Source organism: Pavona decussata, unplaced genomic scaffold (assembly GCF_977016875.1).
Source record: "Pavona decussata unplaced genomic scaffold, jaPavDecu1.1 SCAFFOLD_114, whole genome shotgun sequence".
Taxonomy (NCBI): domain Eukaryota; kingdom Metazoa; phylum Cnidaria; class Anthozoa; order Scleractinia; family Agariciidae; genus Pavona; species Pavona decussata.
Genome location: NW_028145528.1, coordinates 5,927,501 through 5,954,000, shown reverse-complemented (window position 1 = coordinate 5,954,000; position 26,500 = coordinate 5,927,501). Strand labels below are relative to the sequence as shown.

General features: G+C 38.9%; 6 protein-coding genes and 1 non-coding gene across 8 annotated transcripts in view; 2 read left to right on the top strand and 5 right to left on the bottom strand.

Annotated features, from left to right (window-relative positions):
- Positions 1 to 9,075, bottom strand: part of LOC146470453 (lithostathine-like) — a 34,099-nt gene extending 25,024 nt beyond the window's left edge. Inside the window, exon 1 of one of the 2 annotated variants that reach the window (XM_085122593.1) lies at positions 8,937 to 9,075. In XM_085122593.1, the coding sequence (XP_084978719.1) occupies positions 8,937 to 8,942 (6 nt within the window). In that variant the 5' untranslated portion in view covers positions 8,943 to 9,075. The remainder of the gene's footprint in view (positions 1 to 8,936) is intronic. The other variant, XM_085122594.1, reaches the window with a different exon arrangement.
- LOC146470454 (lithostathine-2-like) lies at positions 2,392 to 3,898 on the bottom strand. The gene is made up of 2 exons (XM_085122603.1): positions 3,741 to 3,898; positions 2,392 to 3,011 (listed from the first exon to the last, which is right to left on the bottom strand). Exons 1-2 carry the CDS (start codon positions 3,790 to 3,792, stop codon positions 2,578 to 2,580), a joined length of 486 nt encoding a protein of 161 aa, XP_084978729.1. The 5' UTR covers positions 3,793 to 3,898; the 3' UTR covers positions 2,392 to 2,577.
- A 2,966-nt stretch (positions 9,076 to 12,041) lies between the features above and the next one.
- LOC146470452 (perlucin-like protein) lies at positions 12,042 to 13,821 on the bottom strand. The gene is made up of 2 exons (XM_085122045.1): positions 13,740 to 13,821; positions 12,042 to 12,561 (listed from the first exon to the last, which is right to left on the bottom strand). The coding sequence occupies exons 1-2, from the start codon at positions 13,810 to 13,812 to the stop codon at positions 12,122 to 12,124; spliced, it is 513 nt and encodes a 170-aa protein (XP_084978171.1). The 5' UTR covers positions 13,813 to 13,821; the 3' UTR covers positions 12,042 to 12,121.
- A 1,872-nt stretch (positions 13,822 to 15,693) lies between these two features.
- Trnai-gau (transfer RNA isoleucine (anticodon GAU)) lies at positions 15,694 to 15,766 on the top strand. Its single transcript has one exon. It is a non-coding gene; the product is annotated as a tRNA-Ile (tRNA).
- A 1,022-nt stretch (positions 15,767 to 16,788) lies between these two features.
- On the bottom strand, positions 16,789 to 17,379 carry LOC146470450 (uncharacterized). Its single transcript, XM_085121936.1, has one exon. The coding sequence runs from the start codon at positions 17,377 to 17,379 to the stop codon at positions 16,789 to 16,791; it is 591 nt and encodes a 196-aa protein (XP_084978062.1).
- A 2,300-nt stretch (positions 17,380 to 19,679) lies between these two features.
- The window catches only part of LOC146470448 (uncharacterized), an 18,930-nt gene continuing 12,109 nt past the window's right edge, over positions 19,680 to 26,500 (top strand). The window contains exons 1-2 of the mRNA XM_085122531.1: positions 19,680 to 19,833; positions 20,790 to 21,065. Coding sequence (XP_084978657.1) covers positions 19,773 to 19,833; positions 20,790 to 21,065 — 337 coding nt within the window. The 5' untranslated portion in view covers positions 19,680 to 19,772. The remainder of the gene's footprint in view (positions 19,834 to 20,789; positions 21,066 to 26,500) is intronic.
- Positions 21,564 to 26,500, bottom strand: part of LOC146470449 (uncharacterized) — a 6,251-nt gene continuing 1,314 nt past the window's right edge. Inside the window, exon 2 of the mRNA XM_085122529.1 lies at positions 21,564 to 23,732. Within this exon, the coding sequence (XP_084978655.1) occupies positions 22,152 to 23,708 (1,557 nt within the window). The 5' untranslated portion in view covers positions 23,709 to 23,732 and the 3' untranslated portion in view covers positions 21,564 to 22,151. The remainder of the gene's footprint in view (positions 23,733 to 26,500) is intronic.

Here is a 26,500-nt window from a genome sequence, read left to right as displayed (position 1 = left end):
CTCGCAAAACTATTAATTTTCAGGCGCCAATTTCGCTTTCTCAGAGGGAAAAGACACCTTTTCGAAACGAGAAACTGAAAGAAAAACTGCTAAGGAATACTCGATAGTTTCAAAAGCGGAAATCCGATAATTAACGGCGAAGAAATTGTGCTTCAAGGACATATTGTTGTTTTATCCAGCCGACGATCAGCAAGCGGACATTTCAGATCATTAAGACTTATTTACTGATTGTAAGCCACGAACTTTCTTGGTGACGTTCGAGTACTTGTGGGAATTCAATTCACAAGAAATTACAGGTTTGATTGTGAATTTGTACTTAAATATACTTTTCTACTTGACCGCTTCTTCGTATTCCTAACAGTTTCTTTTGCGAAATTTTTGAAAACCGTGCACACGGTTCGATAAATTCACTTCAAAATGGACTTGCAATTTCACTTCAAATCACTTGCGCGTTTATCGTCTCGGATTAAAAATTGTACGCCTTTGCTTCTTAGAACGAAGACTTAACTGAATAAATTTTTCATTTAGGGAAGCTTCAGTTGTCTGTTTTCTTTCTATTTTCATTCATTAGACGTGACAACTGCGTAAATCTTGCGTAAACAAACCGACATGTCCTCGCAAGCGGAAAGAATTCTCCCATGTAAGTGATGTATTAAACGCGAGGATTAAATTTTCAAGTTTGTTTTTTGGAAAATTTTTAATTGGCAACCAGTGTATTTTATTCCATAATTAGAAACTTTAACTACTTTAGACCAAAGGGGTGTTGCCTTTTTTACCCTGTAAGATGTGTATTTTTGCCGAACATGGGGTTGTTTATTACCATTTTGCACATTGGCTGAATGCTTGGGAAACCTCTGGTCAACCTAGAATCAGCGGGTTTAAAAACTACCCCGTTGAAAATGTTATAAAACAATTGATTCATGCGTCAGCTGTGCATTCATCGAGATATGAAGCACTTGGGAAGTTTGGAGAGCACTCAAGAAGCTAGAGTTGCTCTCGGCTACGCCTCGAGCAACTCTTACGCATCTTTCGTGCTCTCCAAACTTCCCGCGTGCTTCATATCTCGATGAAGCACGCTGACGCATGAATCAATTGTTAAATGTTGATTATGCTGTGCAAAGTGGTTCTTACTTTTGAGTCTATGGATGAAATATAAAAGTGTGACCACTCAAGTTATAGCTTTTGCTCTATGGTTCTCTGTAGTAATGTTGATTCTGTTGCACAAAGTGGTTCTTCCTTTTGAGTCTATGGATGAAATATTAAAGTGTGACCACTCAAGTTATAGCTTTTGCCCTATGGTTTTCTGTAGTAATGTTGATTATGCTGGACAAAGTGGTTCTTCCTTTTGAGTCTATGGATGAAATATTGAAGTGTGACCACTCAAATTATAGCTTTTGCTCTATGGTTTTCTGTAGTAATGTTGATTATGCGATTATGCTGCACAATGTGGTTCTTCCTTTTGAGTCTATGGATAAAATATTGAAGTGTGACCACTCAAATTATAGCTTTTGCTCTGTGGTTTTCTGTAGTAATGTTGATTCTGTTGCACAAAGTGGTTCTTACTTATGAGTCTATGGATGAAATATTGAAGTGTGACCACTCAAGTTATAGCTTTTGCTCTGTGGTTTTCTGTAGTAGTGTTGATTCTGTTGCACAAAATGGTTCTTACTTTTGAGTCTATGGATGAAATATTGAAGTGTGACCACTCAAATTATAGCTTTTGCTCCATGGTTTTCTGTAGTAATGTTGATTATGCTGCACAAAGTGGTTTTTACATTTGATTCTGGGGATGAAGTTTGAACGTTCAAGTTAAAGCTATCAGATTATCCCCAAATATTTTTGGTTCTGTTCAGTTCTGCTCTACAACGCGCTTCTATTCCGTTTATGAGTCTATGGATGAAATCTTAAAGCTCTACCATTCATTAGCCCAGTTTGATCTGCAGTTTTCTCTTCCATTCATTGAATGAAATCCTAACTGTAAACTATTCGAATAAAACCACAATGGTGGATTAAGTGCGTGGCTAAATGCATTGACATTTAGTGATCCAGTTACATTTAAAGCGGCTTGAAGCTTCTGCCGGGACCGAAACAAATCGCTCACTAAAGTATAAAAACAATCCTAAACTGATGTGAACCCTGCATAAAGAAGAACAATAGCGTAGTCCTTTTTTCGTTATACTGTAGATGAAAGTTGTAATTTTAAAGCCCTTGGATTCAGTCAACATCAACTTTAGGCCACTAATTTACCATTTAAATAAAGGTTGCTGAGTTTTGTCGCTGTGGTTCTCTTTCCAAGTGGTCATTTGCGGTCGATGGAAAATTCGCACCTTGGAAGTGCTATGGAGGAAGGAGAAGAGAGTGGGTTAAAGTCGTAGAAAACAAGGAACAAAATTCACGATCACTTTTTTATTGTCAGGCCGTTTTTACTTCTACAATCTATTGTTAAGTTCTGTTTTTATTCCAATAAAGTTTAATGTCCTTTGATACGTGAAGGATCCCCGAATTTAGTCTATATAGTTATGAACCACCATCGCACTACTTTCGGCTCTGATCGTGAGTGAATGGCTGGCTGGTCACCTAGGGAACCCTCTTGCAGATAAAACTGCGGGCCGTGTTCTGGATCACTTCACAAGCGCGGTCATTCCAGTTGCCAGAAGCGTGGTGTATATGGCCTGCGCTCCCAGTCCACATGTTGCTGCATGGTTCCTTGTCGTTTCCACTCGGTTCACCTGGAGCCCAGTTCTGGAAGACTGGAACAGAGTCATCGGACCACACGAATTTTCTGATATGCGAGTCCCACTGGAGGCCCATCCAAATACTGTTCGCGTGCGGGGCTTTTTGCCTTGCCAGCGCCAAGACGAAGTTGTTTTCTTCTGCACTGGTAATTTTTACCAGCTCTCCCCTCAGTGCTTTGCAGTCTGCTTGGGCCTGTTGCCAGGTTCTGATGGAGTTGACCGCCAGATAACAGTAGCCGTTGAAGGTGTTCCAGTTATCGGGACAAGTTAGAGCATCTGCAAGGAAAGGAGTGGGAATGTTACAAGTAATTTCTAATAGGACGTGAAGTACTATGGTTGGAAATTCATAACCGAGAATCAATATCGTGTTTTGATAGTTTTGTCGAGAAGAAACAATTTTTCGTAAGGCTGGATAGACAGATGTAATAATATGCAATGTAATAATAAGGGAATCCGAAGTTTAAGGACTCAAGACATGTCATGTTTTCAAGGCGATGGGGGCTGTAGAGAATATAGATTTCCATTTTTGCAAAAATGGTTTACACTGTGACTACTCGAGACAAAGCCCTGGAAAAATGTTACAGAGAAAGCCCGTTTATAGAATGCCTTTTCTCTACATTGCGCAGCAACTTAATCAGGATGACTGGAGAAATGTCGCTAGGAAGGACGGGAGAAAGTATTAAGGATTTGAGGGTAAACAAGGCAAGTTTTTAACAGTGTTTACAATACTATGAAATGCCGCTGGTTTCTCAGAGGAAGTATTTACTACTTTTAAGAGACGCTTATTGAAGTGAATTTTCAGGTAATCATATTAAAATATAGAATAATTATTCGATGAACAAAAATTTGGCTGTAACTTTTAGAAGACGTGCATCCAAACGTTGAGACAACTTATTTTCGAATCAGCCTTAGCATAAATTGTACTCTATACCATTCTCCATTTAAGGGAAGTTCTCGTAGTAAATTGCCGAATAGAAACTAGAAAATGAACGGTAAAAAACATACCTAATAGGCAGAGTATCGCAATAAACACCGGTAAAGCTTCAAACAGTTTCATCTCAGATTTCGTCAGGATGTCGCTGACCTCAGGAGAATTTGTATTCGTAGTTAGCCCGCTCGCCCTCTGTGAACAAATGAGTCAGAGAAAAGCGATGACACGACTGTCTACTGACCTCTCTTTGAGCGAGTTGGAACAAGAACTAAAGATGGAAGTAAACATTACGCAGGCGGCAGGATAGTCTGTTGACAGTTAGGGCTCTTTTGTCTCCTAAAAAGCTTTCGAAAGCTTATACTGAGTTTGACTCACCGCTTAACAGTTAATGTTTGAAGAACTAAATTACAAGTTTACTCTCCTTTTTTATCACATGGACGTATGTTTATTTTGTTTTCTAGCTTCTAATGCTCCATAATTCTCATTTAATTGTCTTTTTTCGTTAAAAAGTTTGTATTGCCTTACTTGATGAAGAAATTCTGTTTTTGCTAATTAAGATTTGACTCCAAATTCTGTTTTTGCTTAATTAAGATTCGACTCCTAAATTTTATTTGATGAAGAAACAGCAGGTTGAAAGGTCTATTATGAATTTCTCATTATGTAAGTCCAAACTTCCTTCAGTATCAATTAGGATATCAAATAAAGCAAGGTTGAAAGGGATATCACTTCTAGAATCATGTAACATGACTGTCTTTTTCGTCCCTGCTTTCTAGTAATCAGGAGTTTCTTTGGTGAAAAATCGCATCTGATAAAATTTCCAATGCAAATTAGGATTCTTGTTTTGGCAAGCAGGATGTTTATAGCCTGAGTTTCGGTCGCGTCAAAAGAATTTACATTTACAGCGTTTGAAGAGAAATTGTTGGAATTTCCTGATCCTTCCCCTTCGCAACTGAAGCAATGTGAAAGATGGCCAAGATGGATGGCACATAGTCGTATTAACTCTCTGTAGACTCTAAATACCCACTTCTCATTTGAAGTTTTATTCACCACGCAAGTTAGAATTATAAGTCAAACAATAGTAGAAAGTGGTAGCGAGCGTAAATCAATCGCTTGTAGAATTTGTTTTCCCTGTTCCAGTTGTTTAGATGACAATGGCTTTGGTTCAGTGATACTGACGGATGGCTGAAACTATTGTAAAACGGATCTAGTAATTAATAGAGATCGAATGAGAAATTTGATCGTAATCTAAAAAATTTATTTGCTTTATAGCTTACGGGAAATTAGCCGGTGTTTGTTTTACAAAAGGGCAACTGATAAATTCATGAGCTGCAGTTCTTGAATCATTTACAGTTCCTTGTATCGTAAATAGGAAATCAGGTTGGTTATTAAGAGAGAATGTATTATTTAACTGATTGGGTAGGAGAGAGTTTTTATGGGAATACATATATAAACTTTACCGATTTCTTGGAAATGAACGTATTGTAATAAATGTGATGGCATATTTTAAGCCTAAGTTTAATGGCTGTAGTTCCCACGAAACTTTTGTAGCTCAGTGGTAGAGCATCCAAACTAGTAATCGGAAGGTCTTAGTTTTCGACTCCTGATCGGAACACGTACATTTCCTTTTTCCAAGTTTTCTTGTCTCACTCACTGAATAAAACATCATTCTCGAACGTTGAGTTGTTCGCAAGAAGTATTTAAAAGACACGGTCTGAAGAGGCATCAGAAAAACACTCGTATGACGTTTTTTTGTAAAATCACAAGACGGCGAAAATTAAAGTTTTGTAAGCAATAGACGGATGCCCAGACAACGCTGCAGTAATCAAAAGACGAGGTAAATTATAAAAAAACAGTGGAGACCTGTTTTGGCCAAGAAATTATGATTGATAAATAATCAGTCCAATTCCTTTTAAGTTTTGTTTGCTTTATCGCTATGGAAAATGTGCGCGCTTTCCAAAAACAGATTTTCGTGTAGGTAAGACACACGACTGTCTCTTGAACTTGATTATTCTGTTTTGATTATCAATATAGACTTTTTAGGCTGTTGCCGTTCCTGTCTTGGTCTAAATACCATGAGTTTTGTCTTTCTGAAATAAGGGAGAGCCAATATGCTTTAAACTAAACTGATAATTTACTTAGCTCAGTATTTAGAGGATTAACTTTAAGTATTTTGGTCGTTTTCGGATAGAAATAAGTCGGTATATTATCCATAATAAAAGAAAATCAATATGTTTGGACACTTTTTTAAATCTTTTATAGTAAGATTTCACGGTCCAAGAATAGAGCATTAGGGCAAAGAAGGGTGGTCATTAAACTCAACCAATTGGCACCGAACCTGTTGCCATCGTATTTTTTTATCTAATTTCATCAGTGCTAGACTTCCAATTCCATAATTTTCAAGGCTGTCTGAGATGTTAGGATGCTATGGTCAACTGCAACAAAGGCCGCTCCAAAGGTCAACGACAACACCAATGGCAAACTCTCGACAATAAAAGGAAGAAGACGTTTTGATGTGTAAGTCAATCAAAGCTAAAGAAGTGGTCTCCGTTTCTAAAACCGTACCGTTTAATCGACAATGTGTCACAAATTAACCTAAAGAAAGCTGATTAACCGTCAAGAAAAAAGAAACGACGACGTTTACCCAGACAGTTTATATACTTTGTAAATAATGTCTGATCGTAGCTTTAAATAAAGGGAATCTTAAGTGAGCAGTGTAATACGACTCTAAGTTTCGAGAAGTTTCGACAACTGATTGTCAGTAGATAGCTTTATAACTAAAATGAGAAGGCTGTCATAACCAGTTTTCTTTAGGTTATATATATTCAGGTTTAATATATTTGAGACGGCGTTATTTTCTGTTGGCCTACATGATTAAAAAAGAGTGGTTGTGGAAAGCATCGGGTTAGAAAGTCGAGGTGACAAAAAGGCATACGTTGATTTTATTTGCCAGATTCCGTCTAATACCGGACAGACGTTTTTTTCAATGTTCATATGCCACTCATCGACATTGAACAGGAGGTTTGTCAGACGAAACTATAGTTTATGCGGGCCTAGCTTCGCTAGTCTCCTATAGTGCAGTGGTCAGTGAGTGTTAGAGCATTCGAGCTAGTAATCGAAAGGTCGAAGCGTTTGACTCCTGTTGTTAGAACTCAGATTTTCTTTTTGCGAGTATGCCTTTGCCACTGACTGAAAAACAGTTGCAAAATTCTGAAAATTTATCAAATATCACAACTAGATCCAAAATTACCGTCTTGGTTTAGTTCAATGTTGAATTTAGCTTATTTTTTTCTCAAAATTATTTTGGAGCTCGTTAAAATGTTTCCATGTTACCCAAATATTTGATTGCGTAGCATCGAATTTCGTTTAAATCAGCAGCCTAAATATACGCGAACGAAACTACTCATATTCAGTGTTGGAACCTTTTCTCGGTTTCTCACTGCTATTAAGAACATTGCCAGAAAAAAAGCGGTCTCTCATACCGTTAGAGATAATTAGATTTTAAATTAGCAAGTTATTGATCCTATTAGTCACGCGTAATACACTTTTACAGGGCCCATTTACTCGATTTTGTTTATCGCTGTTGTGTAGTTACAGTGCTGGTTTACTGCGACGACCTTCGATTTTGCCAGCTTTGTAAAGTTGCATTACGCCGGCAGCATCAGTTGACGCGACTTAATTCAGTGGTAAACGGGAAAACCCAATTCACATTGATTTCATTAAGAGAGAGAGATTCTAGAGTTAGAGATTCTATGTGCAATGTTCGATTGAGAACTTATTCCAACAGGATGGCAAATGGATGATTGCTGGCGACTGACCTAAAATCACTGCTTTATGACTGATTGAAACACGTTTTCTGGGGATCTCATAAAACTAGTCGCTTTTAAAAGCATTCTCCATCATAGTAGTTATGAGCTGTATTTATCAGATTTATAATCGATGTTTGCAATAAAAAACAAAAGGGAGCAAAGAAATTACTGAGTCTGTGATACATTCGACGAATACTACATTACATAGTGAATGCAAAATTTAATTATTGCTGCTGTTTTTTTTTGTTAAGAACATTTTCGTGTCGTTAGCTCGCAAACTCGGCCTTTGTTTTTCTTGTCCTTGGCCAAACTGATTACTGAATAACTGAAGATAAAACGTCGCTAAAATCAAGTTTTATTCAACGTATCCTCTGACCACACCGGATGAAAAATTTCGAAGTAATTTTACGTTCATATTTTGGCAAATAGGATGTTATCCTGAGATACGATCCGGCGTCAAAGGAATTCATTTAATGTTGTAGCTTTTGCCGAAATCGAAATCTCTGAGCCGTTAGCGCAATGGATCCGAAATGATGACGTATAGTCGCACTAAAATGGCTCAGCAGAGTGTAAATAAGAGTTGTGAGGAAGTGAAGGTTAACATACTCAAACAAAAATACCGCTGTTGTGAGAACTACTTTCATCTCTGGTATTCAGTACCAAACTAGACAGAGCGGTTGCTGGTAGTACACCGTCATAGATAATAGGATTTAAAATGCGCCATTCATTTGTCCCTCTTAGCTGCGTCGAATAAATTTCACTGGTGCCATTAGTTTCTTCTCAAAGTAAAGTGTATGTCGTTAGTGTTGTTTGTGTAGTTATTGGTTTTCTTACTGTGATTTTGCCGCTTGCATTTCTTCGATTGGGAATTACGTTTGACTCGACTGCAACCTGACATATGAATACTGAGAACTAACGATCACATTAATTTGGTAAACTGAGGCTTAAATTTTAAGTCAAAGATTCTAGTACGACGTGCAATGTTTGATTAAGAACGGAAAGGAAAATCAGTAGATGATCGTTTAGGAACTGATCCCAAAAACATTAGCAGCACTGACTGAATTCCGATTGCAGGGGATTTCTGGTCACTCTTAACATTGTTCGCCATCGAGAGAGTACTAACTGCATTACACTATCAATGCAAAATTGAATTGTTACTCTTGGTTAAATCATTTTGTAAAATTTTGCGAGTTTTGAAGGGCTTACATTTTAGGTTGTGTAGTTTTGGGTTAATGAAGTTCAACCCCGGATTGTTCGCCCATTACAGCCAACGATGTATCCAGAATTCAGTCACAAACGGATTGATGTAGAGTCAAGTATTTTGGCCATCTTACAACACAAGGCTTTCGTACAAGTGATGGAATCCGGAATCTCACTGCGACTCCATTCAATGGAGACACCGTCTTGAAACATGAAAATACCGATGACTTAATACCTTATAATTTGATACAAATTAAAGCTTACCTTCATGGCCCGTACTATGATTCTCCCGTCAGATCATGAACATCATCGTGAAAACATCGGAATCACGTTTGAATTTTTTTTTTTTTTTTTTTTTTGAATTGTGGCGGAGCTTCAGCTCCCAAGATGAGAACTCCATACTCATAGAATATGTATATCTATAGAAGTCAATTTTCGCTCGATGTAAAAAATCGCAAAGTGTCCCAAACAATGATATCTACACACTGGCGTCTCTCAACCAATCAAAAGCCGGATCTGGCCAACTGTTACCCAGTCCTTCCCAGGCTGAGGTAGAGACTTCATGTGGGTGTTTCGAGGTGTCCTCACCATCAATACGTTTGAATTACGATCCCTTCCCCTCCTTTTCTTCCTCCTTTTTCCTTCTTCCCTCCCTTCCTCCTTTTTTTCCTTTTTGTGGAATGTGAGTCCTCAAAGCAAGATGTAATGTCGTATGTTCAACAGCTAAGCACTTCTCCTAAGGTCCGGGATGTAAGTCGGCGCGGATGTGACGTCATCCCCCACCCCCACCCCTCCTTCTGAAGGTCAGGTGGTGAAGACCTCACTAATACTTGTAGTCTTTAGATTGTTCAAAATGGTCATCCTTGAAAGTAAAATTGACTTCCTTGAAACTGCTTTGCATAATAAATAAAGAAAGTCCATTGCTTATCAAGATTTTAGACTTTGTGGTAAAATGGCAGCAAAAATTCACACCCCGAAAGCATTATGCTACTTTCTTTTACTCTATCAAGTAATATTTGAGGTCTCCGTTAATATCATAGATCTTTCTAAAGAAGGCATAATTTATCATACGAAGAATAATTGTTGTTAAACATTTGTTTTTAAAATATTAATTAACATAGGAACTGTGCTGAAAGGCTGGCCTGTCTCTATATGTCATGTACTAATGCAAGAAACTTTTCCAATACCAATTAATGAAATTTATTTATTGATTTATTTGCCTTCCTAGATATGTTTTTAAATCCACTGTGGATATTTAGCAAGAAGTAGGACTTGGCAGTTGACGATGCTTGTTTTTCAAAGTCTTACTGCTTGACTCCTTGCACGGTATCTGTAAATGTTTCAAAGCTAGTTCCGTGCATGCGCAGGGAAGCGCATTATGAAGTGCCAACAATTGTTAACACGAACATTGTTTCCAACGATCAGTTATGTTAAGTTCTTAGTACTTCTCTTAAGTGAAAATATTATTCTGTACTAGGCAATAATTTTACTCACAATCCAGTTATCTTGGATGAGAGAGATTATAATGAGAAGAAAACTTGGCGCACGCGTGCAGTGCTAGCGAGTGGCACTTGAACCTCTTCCTTTTCCTTTATCTCTTTATAGTATGGCTCCTCGTGTTGGGTTTTCCAGCTTTTGGAGAAGTGAGAACTATTGCCCGTGACTTTCTTCTGATCGGCTGGTCATCTTGAACTGTGTATAGGAAAGTTTGAAAAGGTGGACTTGTCTTGTTTAGTCTTCTTTACTTCGCCAAAGCGACGTCTCCAATGCTCAGGCTGTGAGGTTTAATTTTCCTTTTGACAACAGCGTAGGCTTTCACTCGTGCCTATGAATAAGGATCCTTCTGCTTGCCTTTGGAATCCGGTGGGACACAGTTGATAATTGGAAGGGAGTTTGTTTCTCACGGTTCTGTTCACGGACTCTTACCAGTGCTTGGGTGGGGCGTGGCTCTGTAATTACCCAAAAAGGTGCACAGCATTTTTCTCCAGTCTGTACCTTTCGTGATGTTAGTTTTAGCAACTTTGTCTAGGTTCTTCATGACGTTTCTGCGTGGCCACTTACTTCTAGCTGGAATGGTGTGGTATTATGATGCCTTTTTCCTTTGCAAAAGCATAGATTACATGACCCTGAAAGGTGCGCTTGTTTTCATGTTTTCAAATCTCTGAAATAGCATGGGTAACTAGCAGAGATTTGTTCCATTGCTACGAAAACATCCTTAGCTATGGTGCTGCCAGGATGACCTCTCCTTATGGATATCATCAGTATGCAGAACAACCACTACTTAGTCTCCTGAAATGGGCCGCAGAAGTCTGTTTATGCGTGTATCCATGGTGTTTTTATTGCAGGGGACATCTTTAGAGGTTCGCGCTATCATGGTTAGCAGTAACGGTTGTTCACAACCCTACGTCGCATCCGACTAAAGTAAGCATGTCCTCTGACACAAAACTCAATTGTCCAAGAGTGTGTTTTTTTATGTAACTCATTCATGAAAGTCTTACATGAAAAACGAATTGCCCTTTGTGAATGTTCAAGCGAAACTTTCAAACACTGGCGAATATGTGAGGAAATTTTCTTTAGTTAATACTCTTTCCACGAGCAACGTTTTAGACAATATGGCTTCAATTTGTGAAGACGTTCACTCGGAAATGACCTTGCATCAAATTGTGGGTTATTTTTAGTCATTTAGCAGTAAATATGAATAGCGGAGGTGTTTTGAAATATCTGCCGGGGTCACAAGGGAAAGCAGATTGAAAGATTCTGAACAATCGGAGGAAACTAATTTAACTTGAAATTTTATTTTTAATTATTTATAGCAACACTGAATACCAATAATAAAGCAAAAAGAAATCTAAAAAAAACTAATAACGAAACAAAGCAAAAAACTGCGCAAGAAGATTAAAAATTATGGGCCATTACAACCTTACTAAAGAGCGTATCTTTTAAAGCAGAGGTATTTTTTTGGGCTGTGCTAGCTATGTGAGCCAGGGGAAAAGAAAATCAACAGTCTCACTGCAAAAGGTACCCATTTTCTGGTGTTACGCTCCTTGTCTCTATTATAAATTTAGGTTTCACTATGCTCAGCTCAGGAAATACCCTAACTTTGCCCAAAATTGACTTGAAATTGGAATAGCAGTTAACTTTGTAACTTTTGAAATATGAAGCGGCTTGGCAAAATCGTTAGTAAAATTCTGATGGACGAGGAGTATGAGAGGAGTTAGATTACGGAAGTTGATTATCAATTTCATAAACAAAGAGACTGAATTCACGATCACTTTTTTATTGTCAAGCCGGACTCACTGGTCTTAATTCTACAATGAATTGCTTAACCCTGTAGGCTTTTATTTTATGACTTATTACAATATTCCCGCTTTTAGTCTATAGCAATGAATCAGAAATCTCACTACTGCCTTGCATTACTTTCGGCTTTGATCGTGAGGAAAGATTGCTTGTCAATGATTTGGAAGCCTCTTGCAGACAAGACCACAGGGAAGGTCTGAACGAATTCCACAAGCGAGATCATTCCATGACCCAGATGCCCTGCCAAGACTGCCTTTGTGCCCAGTCCACATGTGCCCGCATGGTTCCATTTGGTTTCTTCCATTTGGTTCATTTGGAGCCCATTTCGTGAAAACTGGAACGGAGTGGTCAGACCAGACGAATTGGTTGGTGATCTTGTCCCGCCTAAGACCGATCCAAACTTGTTTCACCATCGGAGCTTTTTGCCTCGCGAGCGCCAGGACATAGTCGTTTTCGTCCTCGTTGTTAATTTTCACCAGTTCTCCTCCCAAACCTTTGCAGTATGCTTGGGCATTGTCCCAGGTCTTGACAGAGGCACTCACCCAGTAACAGTAGCTGTTAAAAGGCGCCCAGCCACATGGACAGCTAGCACCTGGAAATAATAAATGTCATTCAAATATTGAATTCAGCAAGTAATCAGTACTAGTCGATCGAGTACAATACAATTGACAGATGTTTTTTTGGAAGACGACTGAGGTAATGACTAGCTAAAGGTAAAGGGTTGAACATTACGTAGTGCTAAATGGCTTTTTGACCAATATGCAGTCATCTTCACCAAACACGCTTGGTCAATTGAGGATTATTTTATTACGTGGCTTTACTGCATGTCAAGTTAAGAAGAAAAGAAAAGTAATGTCCTCCTCAGAATAGAAATCATATCAGTATGCAAGGTAGTGGGATTTATTCATGTAGATTTGTGTTATTATTTTTAAAAATGCGATGTCATATTCCCTGACAGCCAGATTTATACATGCAGAAGCAACGTCGTGCAAGAGGGCCATCACCTTCCCGGCGTTAACTAGTTGCAGCGGGACTGCTATCCTGGAAGGGAAATCTAGAAAACGCTGAAATGGTGTTAGATCTCTATTTTAAGTGGTCATGCTTTTTCGTGTCATAGTATTTGCTGCAATTTTCTTACAAACCTTTACCAGGGGCTTCCAACGAGAACATTAAAAGCAAACTAGTTAAAAAGTTGTTTCCTGCGTTAATGGAATTTAAAACGCAAATTTGTGTAAGGTAGCATTGTTTGATCTGTTCGGATTCGGAAAATTTTAATCGGCGAAAATGTTAGGGAACGAAATCTTATCCCCCGAATTTACCGGTACGCAATGCTGTTAGCTTTCCGAAAATGCTGGCCTTTGATATTTAACGCAGTTTTCATGACTTATTTTCTCCTCCGAAACGTTGCGAAAGTTTGAGGAGACCTTTCGTTAAAGAAAGTACTAGTTTTTGTTCACAATTTAATCCAAATTATTTCTGAGGTGGTAATGTCTATGCGAAAGGATGATTCCGCCGAAACGAATCATTCGATACCCACTGTTAACATTAAGGCTCAATCTAAGATTGTGCTCATTTGTATGTTTCTTGCCAGACTTGCCTTTCAATCGCTTGCTGTACGTGCTTCTGCCAAAGGGCTAAAATAACCTTTTGGTCTAATACCTACATGTAACAGGTTACACTGGAAACCTCTAGCGGAGGCTTATTCTGTGACCGGTGTGACCTACTAAAAATCAGAAGCATCGCATTTGATTAAGAAGAGCAAAGGCTTACCAGAGCACTCCATCGATGCACTGAACAATCCTCCAACCAACATAACAACAGCAACGCTGGCTGACCACTTCATGCTTCTTTTTCTGCAAGATATCCACACCAGTAGAGTTACTCGCTGCACCTTTCAGATAAACGTCTTTGATCACTGCTACCGAACCTTTAATTTATAGCAGTTGGAATAGATATCTGTTTTTAGAAACTCATTGATTCAATGATTGTAATTGAAAATCATTAAAGAATCAGGAAATGAAAAGGCCGGCACTTTGATAGTCAAGAAGGCGTGACTGGGTTGTTTTTCCGCGTTATGCTTATAGTGACCGGGGGGGGGGGGGGTGTTCTCAACAAATATTTTAACGAGTGTAACCATTAACAAAATGGTACCTCTTTTATGTACATACGACACAAAATTGCACCCTTCTTTTTTACCTCAAAGAGAGACAGAAGAATATCCTTTTGCTACTGGTACAGCAAGGCTATTCAGACTAATTGTAATTACTGCCAGGATTCCCTTCCCAGTTTTGTTACGTACCCTTTTTATAAGCTAGATTTAATCATTGCTAACCTCTCAGATCATGACCCAATGTTTGCAAGCCTTTGAAAAACATTGATTTCGCCACCCTTTTGTCAGACTTTCTGAAAATCTGTTTTCGCTTCGATCGTCGGTCACATTTTCGGCGCAAAAGAAGACGAATTGTGGTAAGCCGAGTCTACGCTTTCGCATACTAGGGTGAAAAGGCGCCCAATTCGGAAGGAGCCTTCTGTACAGCCGGCTCACTCCATGAAGCACTCCCCCGGGAAAGCGACTCGATTGCGGGTTTTAAATAAAGCAAAAGAACCCAACCATCGTCGAAAATGTGAGTGGGTGTTTTTTGATGTTGTAAACAGAGTCTGTTTTTGGTGTAGTACAGTTTCGCTTTGCGTTTTTAAAGCGTTTTATTTTGGAATCATGCTCTCTTCCTTCATCGCCTGAGCCGGCCTAGAGACTCACATAAATCTCTGGATTTCAGATAAAACCACGTGATACAACTTACAGACTAGATGTTCACCCAGTTATGTCAGATTAACTAGAAATAATATAATAATGTGTTTATTTCTTAAATGACGTCAATCATAATAATTAACGCACTTTTCCTCTCTGAATAGTGACACCAGCAAAAAACAACAATGATATCACTGAGTAATGCTACGTAAACAACCAGTAAACAACATAGAACAAGGTTACGGCCTGGATCGAATATTTTTGGACCTCTTTAGATAATATGCAGTTAATGACAAGAGTCTAGAGGCTGACAGTTGCGTTTGTGTTCCCGAGAACATCCATGACCAGTGGATATGGAGCACTTAGTAAAACGAACATTCAAAGTAGGCGGAAAAAAAGGCATAGCGCTATATCACTTTATGGTCGAGTTTGCGAGTGGGTCGGTTGCTGTGGCAGCAATTAGCACTAAATTAGCAACTCTTCTTCCGGGTAGAGGACAAAGGCCACTTACTAGAGCGGTTTTCAATTGAATGTCGAAAGTAATTTCGCGTTTGCTTTGGTTTTGCATTACTACGCTCTTTGACTGGTTAACAAAACTCGCGCCACTTTGTCAACCAATGGGAATCCAAACCAAAACCAATCGTGTTTTGGCAGCGGGCGTTTTCCCGCGCTTGGCGCCAGTTACATATATTTGCTTCGAATTCTGATTGGCTCGTTGTGTTGTTTACATCTGTTGTCATTGGTCAGAGTAATTTGGTTTTGGTTTTACGACACTCAATTGGAAACCGCTCTTTCAGAAATGCGACTTCATAAACTGAAACAAATTGTGTATTTTGTTTCCAGAGAAATACTTTTATTAAACTCAAAACAATTTGACAACGTAACATAACAGATTATCGCTTTGAATACTATAGGTTGCTTTCGATTGACCGTATTCTGGAATAAGAATAAGCGGAATACCAGTCCCTCCCAGTTGGCTTGATAGCTCAATTAGTAGAGCACTGCACCGATATCGCAGAGGTCATGGGTTCGAATCCCGTTCAAGCCTTAATTTTTTTTAGGCTTTCTTTTCTTTTTCTTTTCTTAGGTTGCATATATACTGCGATGATCATTCACTTATTCATTCTTTCTTCCGCTGTTCAAATATATGAATTTTCATATATTCACTTTCATTGTTTGGAGTCGAAGTTAACGTTACCATTAGCTCTCTAGCAAGGTCACTGTTAGATATTGACCACCCCTTAATTTAACGACTTAGTCGCTATGCAAACAGATTATCATGAGTGGTTCATTATCATCGTCATCATCATTAACGAAGTGTTTCTTTTATTGTTTTTGCTAGAGCCGTAACAAACAACTTGTATGATTGAGAACTGAAATTTTCCGCTATACACTTGAGCCGGCCAACCACCAAAACATACTGTATATTGCTTAGTCAAAGCTGCGTTGTTTGTTTAATCCACTTCAAATACTCCTCCTAGTTGTACATTGAGTTTTTCAGCCTGCTTAAAAGCTTAAGTCAGCTCATCGTGTGTTGGAATTGACGCCAAAACAGTCTTTTTCCTTCACAAACTTGTGAAAGGAGTTACGAATCGCACTTGAGAAACTTCCGTGAGAATTTCGCACGCCCTACACTCTGTTGAGGTATTTTCTTTTTAAGAGTATGACGCTGAAAGTGAACCTTCTTCTTCCTTTTTTTTGGCGCCAGGGAGTGTTGTGAACGTTTTCAACCTACCTGATAATCAATGGGCGCACGTGACACCAGGTACCTACCAAAGGGCATTATTTGCTGTAATGTGGTATCAAGTCACCTATGACATGATTGCGCTGTGTACTCTAGTGCTGTGTACAAGATATCGTTAGTTGGACTCTATAGACAAAAGATTTACGTTTTATTTTACCCGTATTTAGATTCTGCTCATTAAAAAAAAAATGATCATAACAGACATTCTTAATTAAAATTGCTTAAAAGGGGCTTAAAACTGATCTAATAAACTTTAAAAAGTTCCCCAAATTTTCGAACCGTATCTCTGGTCCTTCTTCGGGGGACAATGAATCTGAAATTTAAAATCACTGCTTCACATTTCGGCTCCCAAGAGATCTTAACAGCGGCACATATACCCTTGGGAACTCTATTCTTTCGTTCACAGAGTTCTTGTCAATGTTTGAGTGTAAAGACTCCAGAAAAATTCTGCGCTTGTAATCAGTTTCATTCCTTTCAAGAATTTCGCCGTAGCGTGGGTGGATGTCGTGCGTGTTTTTTTCGGCATGTTGTCGGATTGCCGACTCTTTACTTGCGGAACGCGCAGTATCGTGTTCTATTCTTCTCGAAGCCCAGCACCGTTCGCTCTCATCAATGTAGGAAAAATCGCAGTCTTTGTATTCAACTCTGTAAACGATGCCTGCTAATCTTTTTTCCGGTGGACGGTCCTTCGGTTTTTTGAAGGCAGAAGCAAGTGTGCGTATGGGCTTAAAAGCAGTCTTTATGTTGAACTGTTGGAGTGTGCGTTTTACCCTGTCCGATACCCCTTTCACATAGGGTACCACGGCAAGGCCAACAGGGTCAGGATGGTGGGTTTTCGGACCAGACCTTGGTTGGGCAGCATTTTCATTGAATTTGCGTGTATCAAGTCGACAGAGTTTGACAATTTCCATCGCCATCTTAATGCAGTCAACCCGCACATCCAGTTCACATTAGAGCGCACCACACCCATGGGCGGTAAACCCACCATCCCTACCATCGCCTTTCTGGATACTAATGTATTCACCCTCCCCAATGATGAGGTTGAGGTACAAGTCTACTGAATAGCCACCCATACCAACAAGTACTTGGCATTTGATTCACACCACCCTTTGCAACATAAAAGGTCTGTCGTCAGCACGTTGATGCGCCGCGCGGATACCATCCCTTCTAGCGATGCCCTGAGGACAGAGGAAACATCCCACGTCCAGGACAGCCTGCAGGTCAATGAGTATCCCACCAAATTCACTCCACTTATAGAGATATGTCCAGGATCGACCTTGTTAGCAAGAATTTGCTAGCAAAGGTAGACTTGCACCTCAACTTCACCTTGGGAAGGGTGAATACATTAGTATCCAGAAAGGCGATGGTGGGGATGGTGGGTTTACCGCCCATGGGTGTGGCGCGCTCTAATGTGAACTGGATGTACGGGTTGACTGCATTAAGATGGCGATGGAAATTGTCAAACTCTGTCGACTTGATACACGCGTTTAAATCGTTAACGCGTCTGAACCACCAGCGGGGGGAAACCGTGAATGTTGACAAAGCCTGAACCTCGACATGTTCCATTAACAGGTCGGCGATGACAACGCTCACGGGTGAGCCCATAGCGCAGCCGAAAATTTGGTGATACATTCTTAACTTACTCTCAGGCTGGATATCTTCTCAGTGTGTTTGTGAAACATCTCAACCTCAACGTTTTTGTGAAAAAAATTATGAGTGTAACATTGCGCATCCTTTTGTTACTGCGCATACGTTATGCGCACCTCGGAATTCCCAGGAGGCGCGAACGGTGCCTGCTAAGGTCTACTAACGCAGATATATTTTTGCGCAGTTTATCAGGCTATGCGGGAAAAGAGGAACTTGGCAAACGTTATTGAAATCTAAAATCAAAACAGAGGCTAACCGAATTTCTCAGAGATTAAGATTCACTTTGGAAAAAATGTAATTTAAGACGTTTATAATTATTGTTGCTTACTTGTCTCTGAAAAAATAATAAAAATAATATAAAATAAATTATCTAAATAATAATAATAATAATAATAATAATATTAATATTAATAATATTAATAATAATAATAATAATATTAATAAAAATAATAATAATAATAATAATAATAATAATAATTGTTTATAAAAACGCGTGGTTAACCCCAAGTGCCAAACGCCCTTTCTAAGATCCTGTTTACCACATAGTCTGTATTTGGAGGCGCTGTCCTTTAGGTGATATAGCTCAAGTTACAAAGTTAAAAACGAAAGTTGCATCTCGAAATTTGAAAATGTAGCATAATCTCCAGGCTTTGACAACCTTGGAACCAAGGAGGTTATTCAAGGTATCTTTTCAATTGAACGACAAGAGAGTTTGAAACTAATTCCTTGACCAAGTCTTTTTTTATTGGCCAGGAGCTATAATGCTAAAACGTAGCAAAGTTTTAATAAAAGAGCAAAATTCACAGCCTTGAAATCGAATGAAACGATTTCTTTCCACTTTGGCTGTTGTTCACTGATTTCAATGTATATATTTATTTGTTATATAACCTGTATCTATGTTTAAGATGTATTTCTAACCAAATGGTGTGAAATAAAATGCTTTGATTTGATTTTTCCGAAAAGCTTGCTGATCGGTTTAAGAATAACCTTGTTCCATTTTAACAGCCGCAAAGTTTAACCAAAACTTTCTCAAAAAAAAAAAAACGCTCCATAGAAATTTTTACAATAACTGTCAAAAGTCCCTCGCACTGATTGGCTCGCAGCCATTGTCTAAGAATACAAACAATTAAAAATGACGTCAGATTTATGTAACACGCGCGCTTTCTCAACGGAAAATAAAGACAATTTCACTTGTATTATTTTCCTTGTTACTGTAAAAAACAAATCGACGGCAGTTTTCTATGGTCTATACTCTTATAGACCGTAAAATGACGCCATAAAATGTTCAAAACTTGGCAGTGCGTGAAACCACTCGCCTGCGGCTCGTAACTTGAGTTTTGAACATTTTATAACGCCAGTTTATGGTCTATGAAAGTATAGACCATAAAAACTACCGTTGATTTATTAAATTTAAGCTCAATCAACACGTAAATAAAAGTATCTGATCAAGGAGTACCCTGGAGCGATTTGTAGACAAACCTCCAAGTGAAGAGCAATGGGTTACCATGGTAAATGCAGGCGTACAAGTTGGCTACGCAAGTTTAGTTCTTGCACGTGCGCCGCTGCGTGCACGTGCAAAAACCGGTTGTTGTTACATCACAATCAGCTTTGTTCACTCCAGAAACATGCAGCATTGGAAAACCGCTCGAGTCAAAACAATTGAATGAGAATGGGACCACTTTTGAAAGCCCTTTCGCTGTTGTCGTTACTTGTTGTTTGTGCAGGTGAGAGATAACTAGTGTGCGTATAGTAAATAAGCCGCTCTTACGCCTGTTTTACTTTTAAGAGCGTGTTGTGCTTGTTTTTAGTACGGCTAACGTTTGGAACGGATAATTCACTTGTGTGTACCTGGAATATTTCAATACATCGCGCTTTTCAAGTGCCTTTTATCGAAGAAAAAATAACTGCCATTAAGGTCGAGCAGGATCCTTGCTCTCGTTATCAACACTAACAAAAAGGTCACTTGAAAAGTATAAATTCAGGTTATTTGAGTTATTCTGTGCTAGCCTGCGTAGCTGACGGTTTTTGTTGGTGGGCTCGCGGGAAAGCCGGACCAAGCCGGGCCAAAACGAGTGGCGAACCCGTGGGGAAAATGGGGCGAGAGCAACGAGAAACCCCTCGCGGCGAAGCCGCTCGTTGACGCGGCTTCGCCACTCTTTTTAGCCTGGCTCTTCCGCGAGCCCAACAACAAAAACCGCCAGCTACGCAGGCTATTCCGTGTTTATTCTAACTCGTTCAACTTATACTTGTGGGCAAAATATCCGGGAAGAAAAGTGATAGGAACGACGTTCAGGGAAGGAGGGAGAATGAAACTGATTCACCGTTAGTCGTGTGCTTACATTCTCCACAAAAACATGAATTTGGTTATTTCACGTTGTTGTTTGAAGAGGACAGCAAAGAAATTTACTAAAATAAAGCATATAACGCAAGGGTGGAGCGATTGCTTTTGCTCATTAAACCTATTGTTTTGTGACTTTCTCATTGTCGTCATCGTTACCGTCGTCGTGGTTTTCGTTGCTTATTTTAGAAATTCCCCCATCCCTCTGAAGAAAACTGAAGCGACCACTTATTTTAGCGGAGGTGAACAAATGGTAAACTTGGCAACTACTGGTAAAGTAATGCTTCGCAAAACTAAACAACGCAGCCAGTACAAAACCTTTTTGTCCTTGATGCATTTTAGGGGAGCTACACGTTTTGCCAGTGAAAAATCACGCCTCTTTGTGCATAGGCGATTCTGTTTCCCTTGAAGTGGAGATCACGGGCGCTCAGGGACAACCTACAGTGCAATGGACGCATGGAGGAAGTTTCTTGGACGACAGCGAACATTTTTCTCTAAACGAGAACAGGACCGTGTTGGATATAAACAATGCTTTGCCGCCCCATGCCGGCACTTACTATGCCATGGTTGCAGACAGGAATTCTTCTCAGCATGCGATTTTTAACGTGGAAGTTCACGGTAAGGTTAGTTAGCTATAGATTGAACTCAGGCTTGGCCTTTCGCATCATTTTCAACTTTTTTTTTTTAATTTAAAGATGACCCTACATAGGATGAGTTTAATGATGCAATGATCCTAAAAGAAGGTGATTTCGTCTATTCCCATTAACCTGAAAACCTTCTCAAAAGAACGCAATTCCTCTTATTCTGAGTAAACTGTATTCCGTTCATTCTGCTATCAGGGGCAGAATGAGCAGAATAAGATCCTATTTTGAAAAAGTGCCAGAAGAACGCGCCCAAAATATTAGGTTGTTGTTATCTGTTGTGAAGGAATTCTTCTAGCCTCGATAGCGTGGGAAAGTCGAGTCTGATCATGGCATCAACTGATACACGCACCAAATATTTTTTGGGTGGTGCGCCCAGTTAAGTAAAAAACAACAAAACAGAAGGAGGATATTACGGCGTTGTGGATTGAGAAAGAATTACAATATAATAGACTGGCGCTAAACACTGTATCAAGTCTGTTTACACAGGCTCGTGACACAATTTTTGATTATTCGACTTTCAAGCTTTTAAAGCGAATTTTCAAACGCGACAAAACATAACATCTTTATAAAAAGCCTGCTGAATAAACGATAAAGTATTCAAATCCTAGCAGGTACATTTGGAGTATAGCTCCTACGAGTCTCCTGTAGCCCTTAACTAAGAGCATCCGATCTAGCAATTGGAAGGTCATAGGTTCGACTCTTGTTGGTAGAACTCGGATTTTCTTTTTCCGGGTACAATGTATGCCTATGAAACTGATCATGACTGAAAAAGATACCTAGTATATCAATTTTCAGTAATATTTTTCAAACATTTGTTTATTTTTACAAGGTTTAAAAAGTGACAGCTATCTGTTTTCATTTTCTTCCCTAATATTTCAGTTTCTCATCGCAATAAAGAATGAAGCATAACGCTTAAAACGTGGAGATAACACAGTCAGAAAAATCTGGCAAACAGCCTAAAAAGGACAACTGCGCATACACTTTGCACTCTGCACTGTGCTGTAGACTGTGTTTTCTTCAGCTGTAAGATTTACTAGGAAAGCCTCAGTGATAACTGGCATCAATCCAACCATATTTTCACAATCAGTATCACGCCAAATACACCACATACCCAGAAAATTTGTCGCACTACACTCGTGTGTGCAAATAGTTTACCAACATTGGAGAAATAACAGTTGAAACACGTGCATGCAATTCCTACCAACAAACTAACAATCAGAAACTGGTCGAATTTCCAACGGTTCAAATTAGCATTGTCAAAATTTGACACAATAGTCAATGGTTTCATTTTGAACTCATCGAGCAGGTCTATCGCTGATGTACGGTCTTCAACATCGTAGGGCTCCAAAATATTTATACCCTTGATAAAATAGTGCTGCAAGTGCCCATCATGGAGATGACGCCTGTATGTTGATATGATGTACAAAAACAGGCCGTCCAGTGTTTTGTTGTTATCTGTGCAATACATATCAAAAGGAAGATTGTCACTTTGCTCAGCAATCCACAGGATAACAGTCTTCAAATGATAGGACTTAAGAGCTGGATAGCTTTTCCTTTTGATTTGGCTAAACTGTTTGATTGCAAATTTGATGACAACGTAACATAATTTCAATGCTCTCTTGTCGCAGTGATACTCAAACAGCTTAGACTCAGCTTCTGCAAATGAGACTCTCCAATCAAAATCATGCGATGGATGAGTTGATGTACAATGCTTGTGAACTACATAGCACCCCACATCCCTAACGCGATTTAGAACCTGACGTGGAAACACATCTTTCACTCGTTCAAACCAATCGCAAGCTAAGGCGGCACCATGAAGAATCTTGATTCCGAAGACAACATCACTGTTAAATCTGAACTCTCCCCGAGGGCCACGCAGTACTTTTTTAAACGTCATTGCAGGATAGTTATATTCAATGTCCCCTCCTGCAAATCCCATTCCTATCTTCTTTGAAATCAATCTTCCAGAAAGCAAAGATTTTCGTCCGAACTTGACGGACTTGATAATGCAATCTTCCAAAAATACATCTTTGATAGATTCCTTGATTGCTACATGGCAATATCCAGGGGCTATAGGAATCAAATCGTCTGTGCTAATACGCAAAGGCTTGTAAAAAACATTAATATCTACATCTTGAACCAGGTATGGGTTTGACCTTGGCAAAATACCAGAATTCGTACTCAGTAGAGGGAAAAACCCAAACCCATGATCGGCTGAACTGCCAGCAAGTTGATGATGCCAGTTTGTTGTATCTTTGGGTACCAATAATTCCGTGTAATCTGGGGGTAATTGACAAAAATGTAGATATCGTGATGCTTTCCTTAAACGCCAGTTTAGGAGCCAATGTCCACCGGTAAAGTGAAATAATGCAAATAGCAATGCAGGAGTGACGAGTAGTATAGGTGTGGAAATTATTATCACCAAATATAAGTTCACTCCTTCAAATATTGGATAATAATGATCATAGGTAATCACCGCCGCCACAGGAACAACATGAAAAATGATTAAGTACTTTGCAATGGTTAATATTGATGGTGTGTGAATGGCAGACTTGTGCAGTCCTGCTGCCACGTCTGTGAATCCTGTAAATATATGGGCAACAAGTTCTTCAATCATCTCTCTTAATTGTCCGATCCGTACCTAAAAAACAAAATTATGGTTAAAAACGGGTAATGTTAAATTACACTTTTTTTTAGAATACCCTTAACTACTGCTTAATCCCTAGACTTGTACAACTTTGGATAGGCTTATAAATACCGGTTGAAGGGATGGGGGCTTATGAGTGGAGCACAAAATCATTTCAAAATGAGCTGATAAGAAATAAGGTGGTATGGCACAATCGATTGACCAGAAAAGAGGTATAAATATCCTGGCTTGTAATTAACCAGTGAATCGAACTCATTTCAGTAACTGGAACAAAACTCAAAATTGTAGTAATAACAAGATAACCACAACATAAAAATGGAAGCAGTGAGGATTTTGCTATCCTTTTCAAAACAGTTGCAGTTACCATCTAGTTCACAGTGGATCCGGATTCTAATGACAGTTACACACACTTACATTATCAAATACTGCAGTGAAATATTGAACAGTTACTTCAATTGTATTTGACCATATAAAACTGAAACTTATCATAATTTATAAATTATGCTTTCATAACTTAGAGAATTCTTGCTAAAGTCAGCAGTCATACATAGTTCACATGTTGCATAGCAGTGCTTTAGCAGTGGCTGAACGCAGTATTTTGCACGCACTCTGTGATATAAGCTGATGACATGTATCAGTGCACACTCTCAAGGAATAAGAAAAATAGACCTTAACGTTGTTTTTATTTAGAAAAAAGTGCTATTTTCTCCCTGAAATCAATCAGTCTGTAGTTTAGCACTTTGTTTCTGTAAGATCTAGATTTAAGAGGAAGTAACATGGCAAGAAACCCAAACTTATCGTATATCTTTAAACTTTGCCGTGAGGACCGTGAGAACTCCGTTCATATTAGCGCACTGGCGCAGTTGAACAAAAACAGAGACTGCCTATTTTTGTCCCTTTCAAGGAAATGCACCATTTTCTCGAAAGTCAGTCACAAGAATTTTATGAAATTTGGTAAGGAAAACTTCAAACACAAGGAAGTGGTCTATTGCAAAAAAATTGAATTTCAACGGAGAAATTTAAAAAGACTTGGACTTTAACCTGAAAACACATAAAACATAATTATGTTAGACTGTTTTAATCATATGTGATGTTCATTTTCATATGTGATGTTTAACAATTTTATTTACTTTTTACTTCTCATTGTGCACAATTTGTCGATATGCTTTTTTATTTTGTTCAATAGTCATAAATCATGTATTGCCCCTATTGATACCAGCCTAGCTAGTTCTGAAAGGGCCACCCTGCTTAAATACGACCTAACTTGAATAAATGAGGAATTCCCACTGGATCACTCTGATGAAACTTTATGGGACCAATTTTAACAGGCGAGCACATTAAAGAGTTTGTTACAGACAAAGGATGAAGGAATCTAATGACCAAATTTTCAACAAATACACAATTCTCAAGCTTTAATGCTGGTTCTTTAGTTTGAACTTACACTTTGCCGATTTGGAGTACTCAGGTACGTGTGGTTTTTGGATTGCAAATAAGATGTACGTACATGTACTACTAAACTGTGTGCTCATGCTGCCACATTAAGTACCAGAAACTTGATCAAAAATTTAAAAAAAAAAATGAATTATATCATATAGTGCCAGCTCAGTAGCTTTACTTTACTTGTCCCCTGGTGCCAAGGTGGCGCTAGGGCCTCCAGCTAAGTAGCTAGTGTACAAAAAATTGTGGACAAAACTAACAATTATTATTTTCAAGGAACATGTATTGGGTCAAAGTAAACACATTATGTTATCAGTTAATAAATCAATAAACATTTGTGGACAAAAAGCACATTACACGGGGGTTTCACAGGGGCTGGGGCCTAGACAAAATGGCTGTCACTGAACAGGACTTTGCCACACTGCATTCAACATGTTGACCAACTTTTTCTATAAAGAACACATCCAAGTTAACTTGATGCCACCCTGGTGTTGTAACCGGCCACTTATTGCAGTGTGTTCAAAATTTTGATAAAAACCCCTGCATACAAGTGAGGCCCTCTGTGTAATTTAAAAGAACATATGAGAAAAAAAAAGTCACTGGATATTAAAATCAACCAGTCTGAGAAATCCTGGGAACCACTGGAAGACCCATCTTCTTTGTTCTTTGGGCCAATCATGAAAATGAGTGGCAGCCTAGGGCAACATCTCTGGGTTCAGTGTGAGGGGAGTACACATGTTTTATGGTGCAGGTTTCATTGAATCAACAATAAAATTCACATCATAGTATTAAACCTAACCGGAACAAGCTCTAGAATCTGGGAGGACAAAATCTGCCAACAGCCAAAGGGAGGAGGCAGGAGAGAGATTTCTAAGGATCTGTTTGATCCGGTGGTGAGAAAAAAAGACCAGAAAGAACAGCTTGGAAAACCATGACTATAAAATGTTTAATACACCAGTGCCAGTCAAGAGCCAGTCTTGTGCCAGTCTAAACCTTACTGGTTATCTATTGGAACTCTCTGTATCTGTAACAACAGGCTCACGAATAGATAACATATGTGCACCATGCTTTAATGTAAATGACCTTAATTTTTGTCTTATCACAGTTTGTTTGGTCCTGCTTTCACCAGAGAAACAAAACTACCGGTACGTAATGCAGTGAAGTGCACAGTTTAGGCTTGCATGAGTGGCTTAGAGGGTTTGATTTGCTATACACTATAGTCAATATATTGTTCTGACTGAGGCAATGTTTCTGAATAACTCGAAAAAGCAAATTATATTCCGAATATGAAATCTATAGTTTTCAATAACAGACAAAGTTCGGTT

Excerpts from the sequence above, each read along its gene's own strand:
- LOC146470452 (XM_085122045.1), bottom strand. The coding sequence starts at position 13,812 with ATGAAGTGGTCAGCCAGCGTTGCTGTTGTTATGTTGGTTGGAGGATTG. Across the intron at positions 12,562-13,739 it reads TGCATCGATGGAGTGCTCTG|GTGCTAGCTGTCCATGTGGC; the intron begins GTAAGCCTTTGC and ends TATTATTTCCAG.
- LOC146470454 (XM_085122603.1), bottom strand. The coding sequence starts at position 3,792 with ATGAAACTGTTTGAAGCTTTACCGGTGTTTATTGCGATACTCTGCCTA. Across the intron at positions 3,012-3,740 it reads TGCGATACTCTGCCTATTAG|ATGCTCTAACTTGTCCCGAT; the intron begins GTATGTTTTTTA and ends CTTTCCTTGCAG.
- LOC146470450 (XM_085121936.1), bottom strand. The coding sequence starts at position 17,379 with ATGGCGATGGAAATTGTCAAACTCTGTCGACTTGATACACGCAAATTC.